Source organism: Rhamphochromis sp. 'chilingali' (genome assembly GCF_963969265.1).
Source record: "Rhamphochromis sp. 'chilingali' genome assembly, chromosome: 10".
NCBI classification, from domain to species: Eukaryota; Metazoa; Chordata; class Actinopteri; order Cichliformes; family Cichlidae; genus Rhamphochromis; species Rhamphochromis sp. 'chilingali'.
The window spans coordinates 26,593,707-26,610,649 of record NC_137937.1 but is presented as its reverse complement, the minus strand read 5'-3'; the positions used below and the strand labels follow the sequence as shown (position 1 = coordinate 26,610,649).

General features: G+C 41.0%; 1 protein-coding gene and 1 long non-coding RNA gene across 2 annotated transcripts; one reads left to right on the top strand and one right to left on the bottom strand.

Annotated features, from left to right (window-relative positions):
* Positions 1-3,999: 3,999 nt before the first annotated feature.
* ubox5 (U-box domain containing 5) lies at positions 4,000-15,274 on the top strand. Its single transcript, XM_080893400.1, has 7 exons — positions 4,000-4,131; positions 6,658-6,721; positions 7,398-7,499; positions 12,108-12,844; positions 12,961-13,580; positions 13,870-14,052; positions 14,751-15,274. Exons 2-7 carry the CDS (start codon positions 6,668-6,670, stop codon positions 14,969-14,971), a joined length of 1,917 nt encoding a protein of 638 aa, XP_080749526.1. The 5' UTR covers positions 4,000-4,131; positions 6,658-6,667; the 3' UTR covers positions 14,972-15,274.
* Positions 10,415-12,019, bottom strand: LOC308403724. The gene is made up of 2 exons (XR_013972963.1): positions 11,514-12,019; positions 10,415-10,679 (listed from the first exon to the last, which is right to left on the bottom strand). It is a non-coding gene; the product is annotated as an uncharacterized lncRNA (long non-coding RNA).
* Positions 15,275-16,943: the final 1,669 nt, after the last annotated feature.

The following is a 16,943-nucleotide window of genomic DNA, read 5'->3' as shown; positions in this document are numbered from 1 at the left end:
GATTAAACTGTCCATCAGAATAGGGAAGAAAGGTGACTGAAGTTTGTTGTTTGTAGTAGTCGATCTGGTCTGCCTCCTGCAAAACCTGCTGGGCAACTGCGATTTGCCCACACAAACATCTCTACGGTTTACAGAAAATGGTCTGTAAATCAACCATTCTAAGTAGAAATGCCTTGTGCCAAAGGTCAGAGGAGAATGGCCAGACTGTCTGAAGATAAGAGGAAGGAAACAGCAACTCCAATAACTACTTGTTACAACCAAGGTATACAGAAAAGCATGTCTGAATGCACAATTATCCTTGAAGCAGGTGGAGTACAGCAGCAGAAGACCACAAGTATAACTCATGTGAGCTAAGACTCACCAAAATTCAGTGACAAAAGATTGTAAACTGTTGCCTGGTCAGATGAGTCTCAGTTTCTGCTGTGAATTGTAGATGGTAGAGTCTAGATTTTGTAAACAAGCTAAACATTCTGCCTTGTATCAAATGTTGAGTATTGTTGCAGATTGTGTCCATCCCTTTATCACCACAATGTACCCATTTTCTGATAGCTGCTTTCAGCAGGATAACTTCACAAAGCACATCTCATGTCAAATTGGTTTCTTGAACATGACAATGAGTTCCCTGTACTCAAATGGCCTCAGCAGTCACCAGATGTCAATCCACCTTTGGAATGTGGTGGAATGGGAGATTCACACCAAAGCTGTGGTTCCTGCAGTAATTGCATGATCCCATCATATCATTATGGTCCAAAATCTCTGAGGAATGTTTCCAGCACCTTGTTGAAGCTATACTTTGAAGAATTTCTGCAGTTCTGAAGGCAAAAGGGGGTCCAACCCAATGTTAGCAAAGTGTACCTAATAATATGGCCAGTTAGTATACATTATAGTAAGGCAGTGCATTAATTCGCAGGCTTATTTTTTGTATGTAAGATCTAAATCTGCAACATAAAGCAGACAGCAACTGTCACAGTATATAGAAGCACAATGTGAATGTGCTTAAGTAAAAGCAACTAAGTAATAGAGCCAGTACCCTAAGCTTATAACGTAGAATGTAGATACTATAAGGTGTGAAATTAAATTATGGAAAGGTATAATAGTGAGCAAAAAAAATAACAACCCTCAAACAAAAGAAGTCTGGGTTCATCCCTCTGAACATTATGTATCCAATTGAAATATCCTTGAAATGAAGTAGGCTGCAGCTTTTACAGATGAGCAACTCTGCTGACCTTCATATAGAGGATGCAATATGTGAAAGGGACAAGATGGACACAGAGCACTTTTAGATGGAAAATGCAGAGGCCTTGCCATTATTATTTCATGGATATAAGGTAAAAAAAAATAATTAATTACAACATCTCACCATTAGCAGAATAGAATAGAATAGCCCTTTACTGTCATTGTACATGTACAACAAAATTATGGATCAGAGGTCCATACTCAGTTATTGACATTTGTATGTAGAGTTTTCTAATATTTTAGGTTTAAATATAGAAAAATAAGTATCTATGTTATCTATGATTACATTTGCATAATTTTCAAATACTGGAATCTCAGGATCGAAAAAAAATCTTCTCTTTGAAATCTACTTTTTTTTTTTTTTTTTTTTTTTTTTTTTTAAATGACATCAGAAACAGCAGTATGCGACATTACGTGATGGCAGAGCTTCAGTTCATCCTTTGTCATTTTTTTTTTTTTTTTTTTTTTTTTTAATAAATAGGACAGGGGGAATGAATGAGAGAAAGAGGGGGAGAGAAAGAAAGAAAACCAAAGGGGAGAAGAGACGGTGAGAGGGGGGGGGGAAGAGAGAGAAAAAAAAAAAAAGAACTCCTGGGTCACCTGTATGGAGAAAAAAAAAAAACAAACAAAAAAAACAAACAGAGGAGACAGCAAACAACAAAGAGCAACATAATAATAGAGAAAACAAAGCACCATCACAATAAACTAGCTAGTCATAGATATCAATATTTACTAAATAATAAACGATATTGTGCAGCACGCAAGATAGACAGCGCACAGTGTGCTTTGAGGCAGCAGCCAAGAAAGCTTTAGTCCACGTCTGTGAATACCCATGTGTGCATACCTGTGTGGATCAGCATGCTTGCATTCCAAAGGTTTCTCCATGTAATGATCTGCTAGGGAGTGTGGGGGGGCCACAGCCCCGTCCTCCAGGGTGTGAAGCGGGTATGGAGGAGATCAAAACTCCAGACATCCAGAGGCCCCCAGAACACAAGAGACCATGGAAGACCAACAGAGGGGCAGCCGCGCCACTGTTCCAGTAAGAGCTGAGGAGAGTCCCAGATGAGGGCTCGCCCAGCAGCCGCGGAGCAGAAGTCAGGGGGAGTTGCAGTGACGCGCCCGTGAGCTCCGCCGGCCCCCAGCTGTGCCTGAGTGACCGAGCCCCAGGCCGAGAGGCCGGGGGCACCCCACCTCCAAAGGGGCCCGAGCGAGCCCCAGGCCCCAGGCCCCGACAAGCGGCCGCCAAGGAGTGAGCCGGTGTGTACCCGGACGCCCACCCCCAGACACAAAGAACCACCAACACACCGACACCTGAGGGAGTCCACCACCGGCAGGGGAAGTGGTGGTGGGTGGAGATAGGCCTCCAAACCTTGGAGGGCCTGAGGTGTCCCCAGAGAGGTGGCGTCTGATACCCAACCTGACATATAGACACAGACATACAGGCACCCACAGACACAAACATCCATTCCCACCCTCATGCTCTCATATGCACTCACTCCACACTCAACCAACGTGGAGACAGACATAAAGAGACGCTGTACACACAATCACACTCCCCAAGCGTACTCTACAAACCGGGTCTAGGTACCCTTGCCCCTGGAGGGGGGAATTGCACCCAGACCCAGGTGGTGTTGCCCTTTTCCCTGCGGTGGGGAGAGGCAGACCACCCCGACTCCGCAGCAGCAGGGAGGCCCCACACCCCAGACCGCAGTCGGACGGCCAACTCCTCCTACTAGCCCTCCCGCTCCAGCAGGCCGCAGAGAATGGGAGTGGGAGAAGACTCCAAACCTCCCTCCACCCGCTCATTGTAGTGTTGATGCATATGTGTTCTAAGGTGTAATTAAAACCCAGGAGGGCATGGAGCTACCTGCCAAGGAGCAGCAGGTAAGCGCATAGTCCCTCCTGCTAGCCCTCAATGACTAAGTGTATTTAAAATTGAGAGGTGGGCAACGACGTCAGGGGTGAGGTATACACCCTGATGGTAATTTGGACTCCGTGATTGTGCCCACCCCCAAGATCCTATATGTATGTGTAATGAGAGTGTGAATAATGTGAATGTCTAAGTTGTGGGATAAAATTGAGGCAGAGGCAGCCAGAATCTACTTTGAAATCTACTTTTAACACACTGGAGTCAAAGGTTTTTCACAGAATATTTTGAATGTCTGTTCATGACCCAACAAATCAGGGAGCACTGTTATTAAACTGAAAACTATCATTTTCCATCTATTTTTAAGGGGAAAAAATTAATTTAATCAGGACATAAATTATACAAAATAAAGTGTAAATAACACTGGAAGGTTAAATGTATTGTGCCACTGATGTGGATCATTTTTTGCCATGAGGAGAAAAAAGTCACTATGACAAATGACCTTTAAAAATGTACTGGGAAGTTCCACTGATTCTTTACTGGCAGAAAGGTATAGCAAAACAACAAACTTAACTGTGGCAGTGTTTTGAATGTTTTCTACCTGCGTAGGATGTAGTTAGTAACACCTCGAGTAGTTAGTACATTGGATGGATAGCCTGATAGAAGAGTTCGTGGTTGGCAAAAAAAAAAAAAAAAAAAAAAAAAACAACAACCTCAAACTCAAAAAGAGTGCATAAAAAATTAAAAAGATTGTAATTGTCTGTAGTGGCTTCTTTAAGTACAAACTATGGCAAGAAACACATAAGTATTAATGAACAGGCAGCTAAATCCACTCAAAATCTGCTTACTAATAATGTACTTTGTTGACGAAATTTGAAGTATGTCCCTTACAGCGTGCTGTAGCTCAGCCGGCTAAGCTATGTAGCTGTTTTGTGGCTAATAACAGATCGCTGCTAGTAGCTTTTTTCCTAATGATTAGACACGCAAAATAAAGACTCAAAGCGGGAAAGTGTCAGCAACCAAGCAAAGTGAGTTAATTTTCATTGGTTTAGTTTGCTGTGGAAATGTTAACACTGTCAGTCTCACCCAAGTTTAAATATTAGCTCATTGTTAGCTGTTGGTTAGAATACAGCTGAATTCATAACAGATTTTACATGTAACCAAGTAGTTTTCAGTTACATGTAAAATCTATTTTACAAGTCTATTCTAACCAAAAGCTGCAGCGATACGTTTGACAGTGTCCCTGAAACGATTGCGTTCTTGTTCAGTCATTAATAGCTTTGTATTAAAAATATCCTTAAGTGGTGAAAAAGTGGCGATGTTCTCGGTTTAGTTATTTTCCTACAAGAAACGGAGAGACATTGATTTGTCTGTTTTAGATCATACATTGAAAACAATCAGAATAGTTGTTGATAACTGTTTTTGACTCAGCTATCGGTGAGCTGTTATTAATTCTGATTGTTTCGACTGTCTTAATAATGATTGTACGAGTTGAAGTTATTTATCCACTAAACGTCTGGTCAGAGAGAGAAAAAAATCATACATCATTATTTATCAGTACCACAGACGTTCAGTTCAAGTCAGTTCCGTTTATAAAGCGCTAAATCAAAACAAAAGTTGTCTTAAGACGCATTGTATTGTAAGATAAAAACCCTGCAATAATACAGAGAAATCAGAGAAAACCCCAACAATCATATGACCCCCTATGAGAAAGGGCTTTGGCGACAGTGGGAAGGAAAACTTCCCGTTTAACAGGAAGAAACCTCAGTGGAACCAGTCAGAATCAGAATACTTGATTAATCTCAGAGAGGGGCAGCCATTTGCCACGACCTGTTGGGGTTGAGTTGATGAACATAGGACAAAAACACGCTGTGGAAGAGAGACAGAGGTTAATAATAATTAATAATTAAATGCAGATAGGTCTATTAACACATAGTGAGTGAAAAAGGTGACTGAAGAAGAAACGCTGAATGTATCATGGAAATCCCCCAGCAGTCTAGACCTGCAGCGTAACTCAAGTTCAAGGTTCTTTATTTGTCACATGCATAGTTATACAAGTATAACACACAGTGAAATGTAACCTGACATGCTCCTTGGCGGGGGGGGGGGGGGGGTAGAGGAAGAGCATTATATATATATAGTATATACATTAGGTGAATGTGCAGTAGTAGCAGCAAGCAAGCTGGGAGGATAACTAAGGAAGGATTTAGTCACCTGATCCAAACCTAACTATATGCTTTATCAAAAAGGAAAGTTTTAAGCCTAATCTTAATAGTAGAAAGGATGTATGTCTCCCTAATCCAAACTGGAAGCTGGTTCCACAGAAGAGGGGCCTGAAAGCTGAAGGCTGTGTCTCCCATTATAATGTACAGTGATGTAAGACAGAGAAGCCGTTTGATGGAGAAGTATAGAGAAGGTCAAAACGATCTGCACTCATAGTCCACGTGGACTATGATGTTTGGACAAGAGTAAGAGTAGTTATATCAGATTAACAGGTCAGGTTGAGCTGTTTGAAGAGGTAAGGCTGAGATCCTTTGGACATGTGCAGAGGAAGGATAGTGGATACACTGCACAAAGTATGCTGAAGATGGAGCTTCCACAAAGGATGAAAAGAGGAAGACCACAGACAAGGTTCTTGATGTAATAAAATAGCTCATGCAGAGGGTTGGCGTGATAGTGAAGGATGCTAGAGATGGGGTGACATGCAGGCACGTGGTCCAGCATACAACCTCTAAAGCAGGGGTCCCCAATCCCAGTCCACGAGGGCCGATGTCCCTGCAGGTTTTAGATCTCACCCTGGGTCAACACACCTGAATCACATGATTAGTTCATTACCAGGCCTCTGGTAATGAACTTCAAGACAGCTGAGACGGTAATTTATCCATTTAAATCAGCTGTGATGGATCAAGGACACATCTAAAACCTGCAGGGACACTGGCCCTCGTGAACTGGGATTGGGGACCCCTGCTCTAAAGGGAGCAGTTGAAAGAAGATGAAGAAGGAGAAATGTTTGGCTTTCCCTTTAATAAATTAATTAACTGCTAAATCATGTGTCTTATTGTTAACTGACTAATGATTTCAGTCCTATCTTGGAGGCAGTCAGAAATGAATTATTGAATTCAATTGAAATACAGCTCAAACATATGTGCAAATCAGGGTCTTTCCTCTTCATCGTAATAAATACTTACTGTATAATAATATTGTTGGGAATTGCAATGACGTATGACTTTAAATGTTAAATAGCCTGTGCTTAAAGAACAAACACGTCCTGTTGTGCTTATTGTTAGTGCATGCAAAGTTCAGGCTCTTTCGCTAAATGTCCATTTTATGTTATTATAATGAAAAATTAAGCTCAGGTCATTCAACTTAGTGTTAAAAATCGTTATTGAGAGATGATTATGAGATGGAAGTGTAAACACAGCAAATATATGTTTACCTTCTGAGTTGGGGTTCATGAGCTCTATTCACTAAATGGCCCATTTTGCTGTGACCTATAAGTTTTGTGTAAGTGACATCAGAAAACGTTCATAACTACAAACTGTTTCTCTTTACAGATTGGAGAGTATGGTTGTGAATCTCTGCTTGCCACATTTTCACACGACAGCTCATTGTAACAAGGTGAGATATATTTTATAGACCTGCCACATAAAGGTACCCTCCCCTCCCCTCCTTTCTTTTTTTTATTTAACTATTTTATTTTTTGTTTTTTAAAGTCCAAGAAAAGGCTTGATATGTTTTTAGATAAGCAGTTCAAAGCAGCGCAGACAGACGCAAAATGACACAGGAAGTGGAGGACAGTAATGTAAAAATAAAAATAAATAAAAAACCGGTGGGATAAAGTGCTGTGTGGGAGACTGAATCACAACCGTCCTTGTGTTCTTTTCATTGGTATTTTTTAATCCGATCATGGCTGTCTTTTTCATCACACTCAGAGGATTAAAAAAATGAATGTTATCACCTTCAAGAAAACAGTTTCTTTGTTTTTTTTACTCCACATGTGCCTTATTTATGTCTTTTACATGGCTTGTTCTCATTTCATATGAGCTTTCCATGTTTAACCTTGTGATGACTCTCTCATGAGCATGTGAGGCATGTGTACTGTAATTGTTTTCAAATTTTCTCATATCTGCTGTCAGTTCGATTCAGTTTTATTTCTATGGTGCTAAATCATGACAGTCGCCTCAAGAAGCAGTCAATCCTACATTACTATAACATAATGTAGCTTTTCTCTGTACATTTTCAATTTCAAGCTTTCCCTGAAAAACACTGACACCAGTTTAATTTTCTTCCCCAGCTGTGTGCAGATGGCTATGATGTCACAAATCTTGTATCAGCTGACCCTGCCCTCCGCAGACGTGGCTTTAAGCTGGAATATTTCCTTCGTCCACCTGTACAGGTAAGATTTCACTGTCATACTTTGGAACTTGACACTCAGCATTTTTTCCTAAAATGTGTATATGTCTCATTAAATAATAGGTACCAGTAGAAGTAGTATTTGGTACTGAAAAACGTACCACTACCTTTTATTTAAATAATAACCGCTTGAAAACAGGGAATTTGGGGAAAATGTGCAGGTCAGGAAGACACTGAGGAAGAGTAGCTATTCTATCTCATGTATTATATTTTATCTATGGTTTTTTGTTTGTTTTGTCATCTTTTTGACTGTATTTTTGTTTCCAAACATTAATTATGTAGAGTATTATGTTGATGGGGCTGAACACGGATATCCAACTGTAAAGTTTATTTTTATTCTTGTTACAAGCTTAAGATTTGAACCCCTTTAAACCAGAATGCAGTAGGTGTTCTAAAGAGGTCTTAATATGCTTCCTTTTCCTTAAGTCTGTTATATCATCTCTTATGTTCATTTGAAAGCTGTGCAGGTTATTTTTTTCCTCATAGAAAACACCGCTCACTGACTGAGCACCCAAAGTGTATTTGTAACATAAGCCAAAAATGCAACAAAAGGGTAAAAAGCCAAAAATGGCATTCAAAAGGAAAGTCAGATTTACTAAATGTGCATACACACCTGCATGTATTGTTCCCTTCATGAATCACGCTTCAATAGGAAATGTGTGTTCAGCCTCTTTGTGCATAGAAATCGAGATTAGTAGTTCTTACCATCATGTTTTTCTCTGGCAGCAATGGTACATTTGTATGTTTAAAGCAGTCAGTTTAAACAAAAACTTTCCCACATTGTTGCAATGAACTGTGGTATTCTCCACTGTGGGATGTCATATGATAGTTTAACTTTCCTGAATATGATTTATTTATTTGAGTTTTTATGGAGAACATATCCTGTATTTTGATGAGGATTCATAATGCATTGTACCGAACGCGATGGACGCGAATAAAACGCCCCAAACGCCCCTAATTTGACGCATGTACATTCGCGTCTCAACGCGTGTCCAAGAAAAATCCATCGCGCGTCAAAATATGATATTTTGACGCGCGTGAACCGGAAATGTGGGAGGAATGTGGGAGGGAGTTGTGCCAGACCTGGTTTTGCAAGATGGCAGCTATCGAGCTAGCGCTTGAAGAGAGAGTCTCCCTTCTCTATGTACTGTGGAGAGCAGAGCAGCAGCGTAAAAGACGTTCTCGCCATACCTGGGTCCATCAGGTCCTCCAGAGGCATGAGCAGTTTGGTGAGTTTCACCACTTGCTCCAGGAGCTGCGCCTGGATGACGGCCGATTCCAGCGCTATCACCGTCGGCCAGTTTGAGGACCTGCTTTCCCTCGTCGGTCCCAGCATTGCCCGCCTAGACACCAACTACAGACGCTCAATCCCACCTGCAGAGCGCCTGTCCGTCTGCCTGAGGTTAGTAAAACTATTTAATACGGTAGTCCTTTATTGATATCTGTGCTAATATGCTAATCCATCCAGTTATACACTGCTAACATGGATGTGCTATGCTAACAGTGAATGCTGTCGGTGTTTACTGAAAGCAAACTGTGGTACAGAGACGACTCTTTATAATATTTCTAGTGATACTCAGAAGGTCTCATCAAGTCCCGATTTAATTCGATTTATGCTGTTATCAGTGTTTGCATGATAGCATGGCTGTGGTGTCACATCAATGTATGCGCTCGGTGTTTGCTGATATCAAACTGTAGCATTAGGACCACTGAGTTAACCTTTGTAGTGATACTCACTCCTTTTTATTTAGACCTGGTTTAATTCTGGGATAGTTGAATATTTGTATATAATCCCTGCAGCTGTCAGACTCTATAGCAGGGGTCACAGCCTTTATTAAAACAGAGTTAGATAAAACTGAACAGTTTGGTTCATCTCTAGTTACATGGTTCTATCTTGATAAGCTGTCTTATCACAGATTAATTTTTCAAAAATATTAATGATTTAAGCAAGGAAAGGGCTACATGTCAACATACAACTCTTTATTTCTATTAATGTCTTACTTCATTCCTACCTGATTGACATGTTTAGGAATTATGAGTGATTGGCTCACTGTAGTTGTGAAAGTTGCTACCAATCAAATTATGATATGTTAAAGTTAAAACAAAACACAACTGTTTTAGATATTATCTAATATACATTTTGTAATTATCCTTATAATTACAAAAGGTTTTATGTAAGATTCATGTTTTGTGATTTAAATCTGACATCACAAAAGTATTTTGGAATTTGAATAATGTATTTTGTAACTGCAGCACACATAATACTAATTTTGAACAATTTTGTCCAGGTTCCTTGTCACCGGGGACTCCTTCAGGACCATCGCGTTCAGTTTCAGAGTCGGTGTGTCCACGGTGAGCCAGATCACCCCCCAGGCAGCGACGTCCATCTGGGACTGTCTAGTGGACGACTTCATGGCTGTGCCTTCACCTGGAGACTGGCGCTCCATCACAGAGGGATTCCAGGAGCGCTGGAACTTTCCTCTGTGCTGTGCAGCTCTGGATGGGAAGCACATCCAGACAAAGGCACCCCATATATCATATAGGAGACACACACATTGATATACACTAAATATTCATTTCATTTCTTTTTTGTGGTGCCCAAATTGATGCACCTGCTTGATTTTGTTTAAACAATTATTGCACACTTTCTGTAAATCCAGTAAACTTCTTTTCACTTCTCAAATATCACTGTGTGTGTCTCCTGTATGATATTTAACTGACATTTTTTATTGTAACAACCAACGATTTATACAGGAAAATAATGTCTATTAACAAGGTTGCCCAAACTTCTGCATCCCACTGTATCAGTATATTTTGTCATTAGTATAATATGAAATAAAGTCTACATGTGTCAAGTCGTGTGCCAACATTTGCTGTGTAGTAGAACTGAGACATTAGTCATTATAAACATTTATTTAAAATAATATTAAAAGTCTCAAACAGAAAAACATTAAACATAAATATATAAAATATAAGAATTTACAGAGAGACAGGAATAAAAAGGACCAGCTGCTCTCCAGAGCAGGAACAAGGCTGAGGAGGAAATGCTCCATTGGAGACTGGTGTGGCCTCTTCAGGGACTCCAGGATGGCCAGCTCCACCGCCGATGGACCGTCCTGGGACCCGTCCCTCATCTGCCTCGGAGCCGTCCTCCTCTGTGGGCCTGTAAAACAGCACAAAACACAAAGAAATGAGAAGGCTGCTACTAGATTTTAATTTCAACATTGAAGAAAAAAAAAACAATAACAGGATATAATCAGATTGGTTGTAGATATTTAGTAAAGGTGATCACAAGGGAATCCCACCGACTAAAAAGGTATCAGTGCTTGCTGTACATATCTGTGGGTGCAGCAGCAGGAGCTCAGGGACTGGGGATGCTCTGCTGCAGAATCAGTTGGTTCTATCAATACAGTATTAAATGTTAACAGGTTGGATATAATAATCGTAGAGTAGACAGTGGTCCCTCATTTATTGCAGGGGTTCTCAGAATAACTAGCCCCTGGTCACAGTTCTCACAATTGATTCTCAAAGTGCAAACCTTTGTAGATTGCAAAACGTAAAAGTATTATTATGCCGCGGTTTGTCTTCATCTGCCCGCCACTTTCGTGCGCCTTTTTCCCTCACGGTGCAGGTGTCTATTTCCGAATGAGGCTCATAGTTATGGGTGTTTTTGTGCTGTTTTTTCTATTGGACGCGATGGTTATCAAAACCAAACGTGATAAATTTGGCAAGCGCAGGAGATTTGTCAATCAGGCTGCAGAATGCAATGCTGTACTGTGCAATAAAAAATCAGCGAAAAAGCAAAGCAGTGACGGATGAACAGCGGGACCACTGTGTGCTGTTTATTAATAAACAATAAAATATATTCCTAAATGATAACATGCATAAAAGCAGAACGGTATTTGTACGTCAGTGGGAAAATAGCGGTGGCTTGCTAGCTTTTGTGCGGCTTCCCCGGGTCAGTGAAAACTTTCAAAAGAGAAATGAATGAACTTACCAGGTTGCCCGATCTCTTCACATATCTTCCTCCAAGCTCGGTCCTTTTTATTCCTGTCTCGGTACTGAAAGCAGCTGGTGTTGTACAGCTCCGAGTTGTTTGCTACCGCATTGATTAGCCTTCCCCTCCATTGAAGTATGAAAGGCTTTGGCTGGATCTGCCCCTTTGACCTAGGTAACAGCCACGTCACCAGGCTCCTGATTGGTTGTCGCGGCGCGATTTGACGCTGGAGTTCAGATTTTTCCAACTCGAGCGGTAGACGCGAAACGCGCGTATGCACAAAGTGCAACACAAAAACTCACGCGCGTGGTTTTATTCGCGCGTCAAACGCGCCAGACGCGCTACACTGACGCGCGTTTCACGCGTTTTGGCGTTTTCGCGACGCAAATCTGCTTCCGAATTTTCGCGGGACCCGCAATCGCGCGTCATCGCGCCTTTCCATTGACTTTACATGTAAACCTGACGCTCTATTCGCGTCCATCGCGTTCGGTGTGAACACACCGTAAGAGTCACATTTAAAAAAAAACTAGGTATGATTATTATAGTAATGTGTTTATATCCATACCTTACACATTTTTCTTCTGTTCCTTCAAGGTGACATTGAAGTTTGGTTTCCAGGTGGAGCTGTGTAGGGTGGATGTTGAGTTGTGGCCCTGGGGTATGGACAGGGGACAGGCTTGCAAGAAACTGGAGATCAGCACCAGTTCTGATCCGTTACCTTCTACAGGCACCAAAGATTTTCCACAAAAGAAACAGATACAGGCGAAAGATCAGAATGCAGCGAATAGACGAGAACTTCGAAACCACGAGAGTAAATCTCAACAGAGTAACAGCCACCAGTGGAGTCTTCAGGCCCAGCAGTGGAGTGAAGTGACTCCAGGTGAGCCTCAGAAAAGAGGCTGCATGTTCAAACATCAGACAAACACGGAATCCAGCAATTCTGAGCCAGAGTTTAAACTGGTGGCTCGTTGCGAACTAAAGGAGGAAACCAAAGTCTGTTTCACACGTTCAAATTTTTGCCCCAGGGCCCCGTTTCTGTCCTCGCCTCCTCCACAACCTGCAAACTGTCTGCAAGAGGAGCTATGGAGCCGAGGTTTGCTCTCGCTCGGGGCTGTGACAAAGCTTCGTGTAACCATGCCTTATGGTGGTGCAGCATCATCTCTGGGGCTGAAATCTTTGACTGTGTGGGGACAACCTGCTCGCAGCTGCTCTGCAGAAGAAGTGGAGAGGATCAAAAAAGTCCACAAGGCCAGTGAAAGACGGCTACAACAGCCTGCATTTTTTGCACCTCCTATCAGACAAAGCAAACAGGGACTGCAAGAACCTCCAAGGTATTTGTGTAATTTCAAAAGTAGTAGAACTAATTATCGGGCTGTCACATCTATACTGTTGGTTTTATAGATTATGTAAGTATTGATGTGTGCCAATATGTCGTTTACTTTGGTAGTCATTCCATCCCAGAAGAATTCCTTGATCCACTCACACAGGAAGTGATGATGCTCCCTATGCTGCTGCCCAGTGGTGTGTCAGTGGACAACTCCACTCTGGAAGAGTACCAGAAGAGGGAAGCCACGTGGGGTAGACCCCCAAATGACCCTTTCACCGGTGTACCATTCACTTCAACTTCCCAACCTCTTCCTAACCCCCAACTGAAAAGTCGCATTGACCACTTCCTGTTGCAGAAAGGAATGACGAGGAGGGATGGGATGTTGGGGAGAGGAGTTACAGGAGACAATACACAGGCCTCAAGACTTCTAGCCTCCAAAGTACACGAACATTCTCAGAGCTCTCTGTGCCTCAGTAAAAGCTCAAACAGTGGTGCTGCTGAATATAATGCTGACACCAGAATCACAAACAGGACTGTGAAGATAGAAGATGCAGGGTCAGGACCTTTGTCAGATAATAAAAATCACACATCTGATGCTGAGCCTTTAAGTACAGGTAATAAATCAGCATTAGACAGGAGAAAGAAACGAGATCTAAGTGATATTTCCAAAGAATCCAAGGACACATTGACACCTGAGAGGGAACTCCAAACAAAAAAACTAAAAAGTGATGCAGTTTCTGGTGAGTATAACATGTAAACATACAAACCAGGGGTGTCAAACATAAGGCCCAGGGACCAGAATTGGCCCAATCCAGCCAATTGGATGGCTTTTGGAACATGTACCGGTAGTTAAACTTCTTTTCTGGAGTTTTACTGGTTTGGCCCATTTAAGATCAAAGTATGTGGACCGACATGTAAAATGAGTTTGACATCCCTGATCTAAACCATATCCATGCCATTTTTTCAGTTTGTCTTGATTGTTGACTTCTCTGCTGTCTTCACGTTTGCTTCCTCATTGTGCACCTTCAGTTCCGAGCTGCAGCTCCCACGAGCAGCGTTTATCTGCTAGTCTGGATGAGGCCCTCTTCTCTGCCCTGCAGGGCCGGCCCTCCTTCACTTCAAATTTGCCCCAGAAGCGGGTTAGTCCTGACTCTGAAACGCTGAATACCACCCAACAGCGCCAGAATTCAGGCTTCCTGAGCAGTTCTACAGGTAGGATTTGCACCCTCTGATACATTTGAGTAAATACTATTCCCTAAGTATATGACTGTTGAAATATAATAAAGAAATCTGGAGAAGTTGTTTAGAAATCTTGTTTTTGGTGTAGTCAGTTTTGATTCATGTCAGTTAGAAATAAAACAGAGGTGTGAAACCATACATAGAAATTTTTCCGACCACTTCACTGCTGCTTACCTCTGTTCTGAATAACTCAATTTTGTGTTATTACAGTGGAGAAAAAAATACTGAAAAAACAAACCTTGAGCCTATGTTCAAGTTTAAAGCGCCAGTGAAGTGGGAGAAATGCAAGTGTTCAGTTTTACTTGATACATTTGTAACATAAGAACCAGATGTCTATTGTTTCCCTGCTGATCATTGCCACAAAAGACAAAACAAACATGGTGTTAAATTTCTAGAGTGCTGTCACGCTTTCTCATTCAATGCTTAACCAGAGTTGCATTTACATTCTTTAAATGTTTTTCTGTATTGCTCTCCCTTTGTAAAGCACTCTGAGTGACCTTATATCCAAATCAGTTTGACTTCATTTAAATTGGTTTAATATAATAAGCAGTGCCCCAAATGCTACCTGGCTACAGAACATTGCTTAAAATTTTATGGCAGAAGTATTTAAAGTTTGTTTGAAATTAAGTGAGTATTAAGTGATTCTCCCTCGCCCCATCTTTGCTTAATAGGTGAGAAGATGTGCTCTGCGTGTTCCTGTTCTGTGTCCCTTTACTCCACCTCAGCATCATCCGTCTACCGTCTGAGCTGTGGTCACTTGCTCTGCCGCGCCTGCGTGCAGAAGGAAGCCAATCCTCTGAGGTCGGCCACTACATCAACATCCAATCGTATTGTGTGCCCAACCTGCCAACATCCCACCCCACGTGCCCTCATCACACGGGTGCATCACTAACATAGCATAAGAATCCAACCGACACTTACAAATTGAAGACATGATTGTATTCCAGATGTTTAAGTAAAAAGAAAAAATTTGCAACTGGAAATTCAGGATTTTATTTATGGACCGTTAACTTTTCTTGACAGTACCTTATTACCCTTTTTGTAAGCATGACATCTTTACACTGTAAGTCTATTTGTCACGTTATAACTACTGTTTTCACAACCACTCCTGTTAAATTGTCTGTTTCTCATTTGTTGTTTTATTGTATTATTTTGTATATTTTTGCTCACGTGGATTAAAGATACCTCAGATCTAGCAGTGAATTGTATTTCTTCACATCTTCTTACACTCATATTGTCACAATATCAGATCACACAGGCCTGTTTTATTAATCTCCACAGATCAGGAAAGGACATCTCTGAAAGCAAAGACCTTTGCAAATATTGTAAAAAATATAGTGTGGATAAAGTCCTGTTCTTTATCTCCTCCACCCCCTCTTTCTTTCTTTTCATCAAGCGCTGAAGTGTACTTGCAGCCTTGGGTCTGCAGTCTTTGTGTGGCCGCTCTCTACGTGGATGCATTTGACTAGAAAATGTTTGGGCACAGAAGCAGGAGACCAAAAGAATTTAAGTAGAAATTGAGTCCAACCAAGGTTATGTGGTCATTGTGAAGAAGGAGACAGTGTCGTGTTCAGCTGACCTCCTGATGTCATGTGTTCTTTGTCCTTATCTCTGTTCCTTGCCTTGTTTTGCTGTCTTAAATGGGTGAACGCAGGCAGAAGATGGAATAATAAGAACATCCAGACACATCATGTACTAGTTCTAAATATATTTATGTGATATTAACAATAACCTTTATGTTGGTATTTCAGGTAGTATGAAATACTGACACTAGATTACATTAGGTTTCAGGTTTCTTTTTAAGGAGCAGTTTTACGTTAGGAGGCTGCACCTCCTCCTTGCCCATGTGTTCTTTCACTACCCTCTGAACTCTTGAAGCTAATTACCCTTTACAAGCCTGAGTTATTGTGCACAGAAGGGTTAAACGGAGAAATGTGAGGCAAACAGTATTTAGTTGGTGTTCACCATCACAAATAGCATAATCTGTATGTTGCTTTCCTTGACAGCATTAAGCTTAATCAAGGTCGTGATCCTGTATCCGCTCAGTAAGAGAAAAGACAGGAGTCAGTTCTGCATGTGAAATGAAGACATGGGCTTCACTGTTTCCGATACAAGTGGTGGTTAAAGTGCTTAAATGATACTGAATCACACTGTATTAGTCAAAGTCACTGACTTTATACACTTATTAGACAAAAACTTTGCTTATGTTGTGAACTCTTATTGTTTGTAAACTTTTCTTATTATACACCGTATTAGAGGCATCAAGAAATTTCTGCAGAAGACTAAAACTGCCATAAATACAAGTAAACATGTGACTTAATAGATCAGTTATTATACCACTAAATGAATGAAAACATACTAAGAAAATTAATATTAGCATTGATTAATCTGAAAAATGTGAGAAATGTATTCTCTCTGGTAATTCTTCACTGGAAACAACCATTTACTTTTAACAGAAAATTTCTTAGGTACACTCTGTAACTACCAGGTGCCATGTCGTCACATGTTTTAAGGTTTTATTTGTCATATACAGGAAATAATGGCACATAACTACCAGTAATGGAATTCTTAGGCTCAGAGCCCTCTCAATATTGCGCATAAGCAATGCCTAGATATAAATAAGAAAAAGTATAAAAATAAAGAAAATATATATTTATAAAAAAGACTACAATAAATAAATACAGAATACTGAAATACTGTAGCAGCTGTAGTGCAGAGATAGTGGCATATAAAAGTACAGTGTGTATAGTGATTGTGCAAAATAAACTGTTCAATATTTCAGCAATTCAGTAGCCCGATGGCTTGTGGGTAGAGACTTCATCCCTTCATAATGGGATGGACATGGTCAGGAGCAATACTCAAAT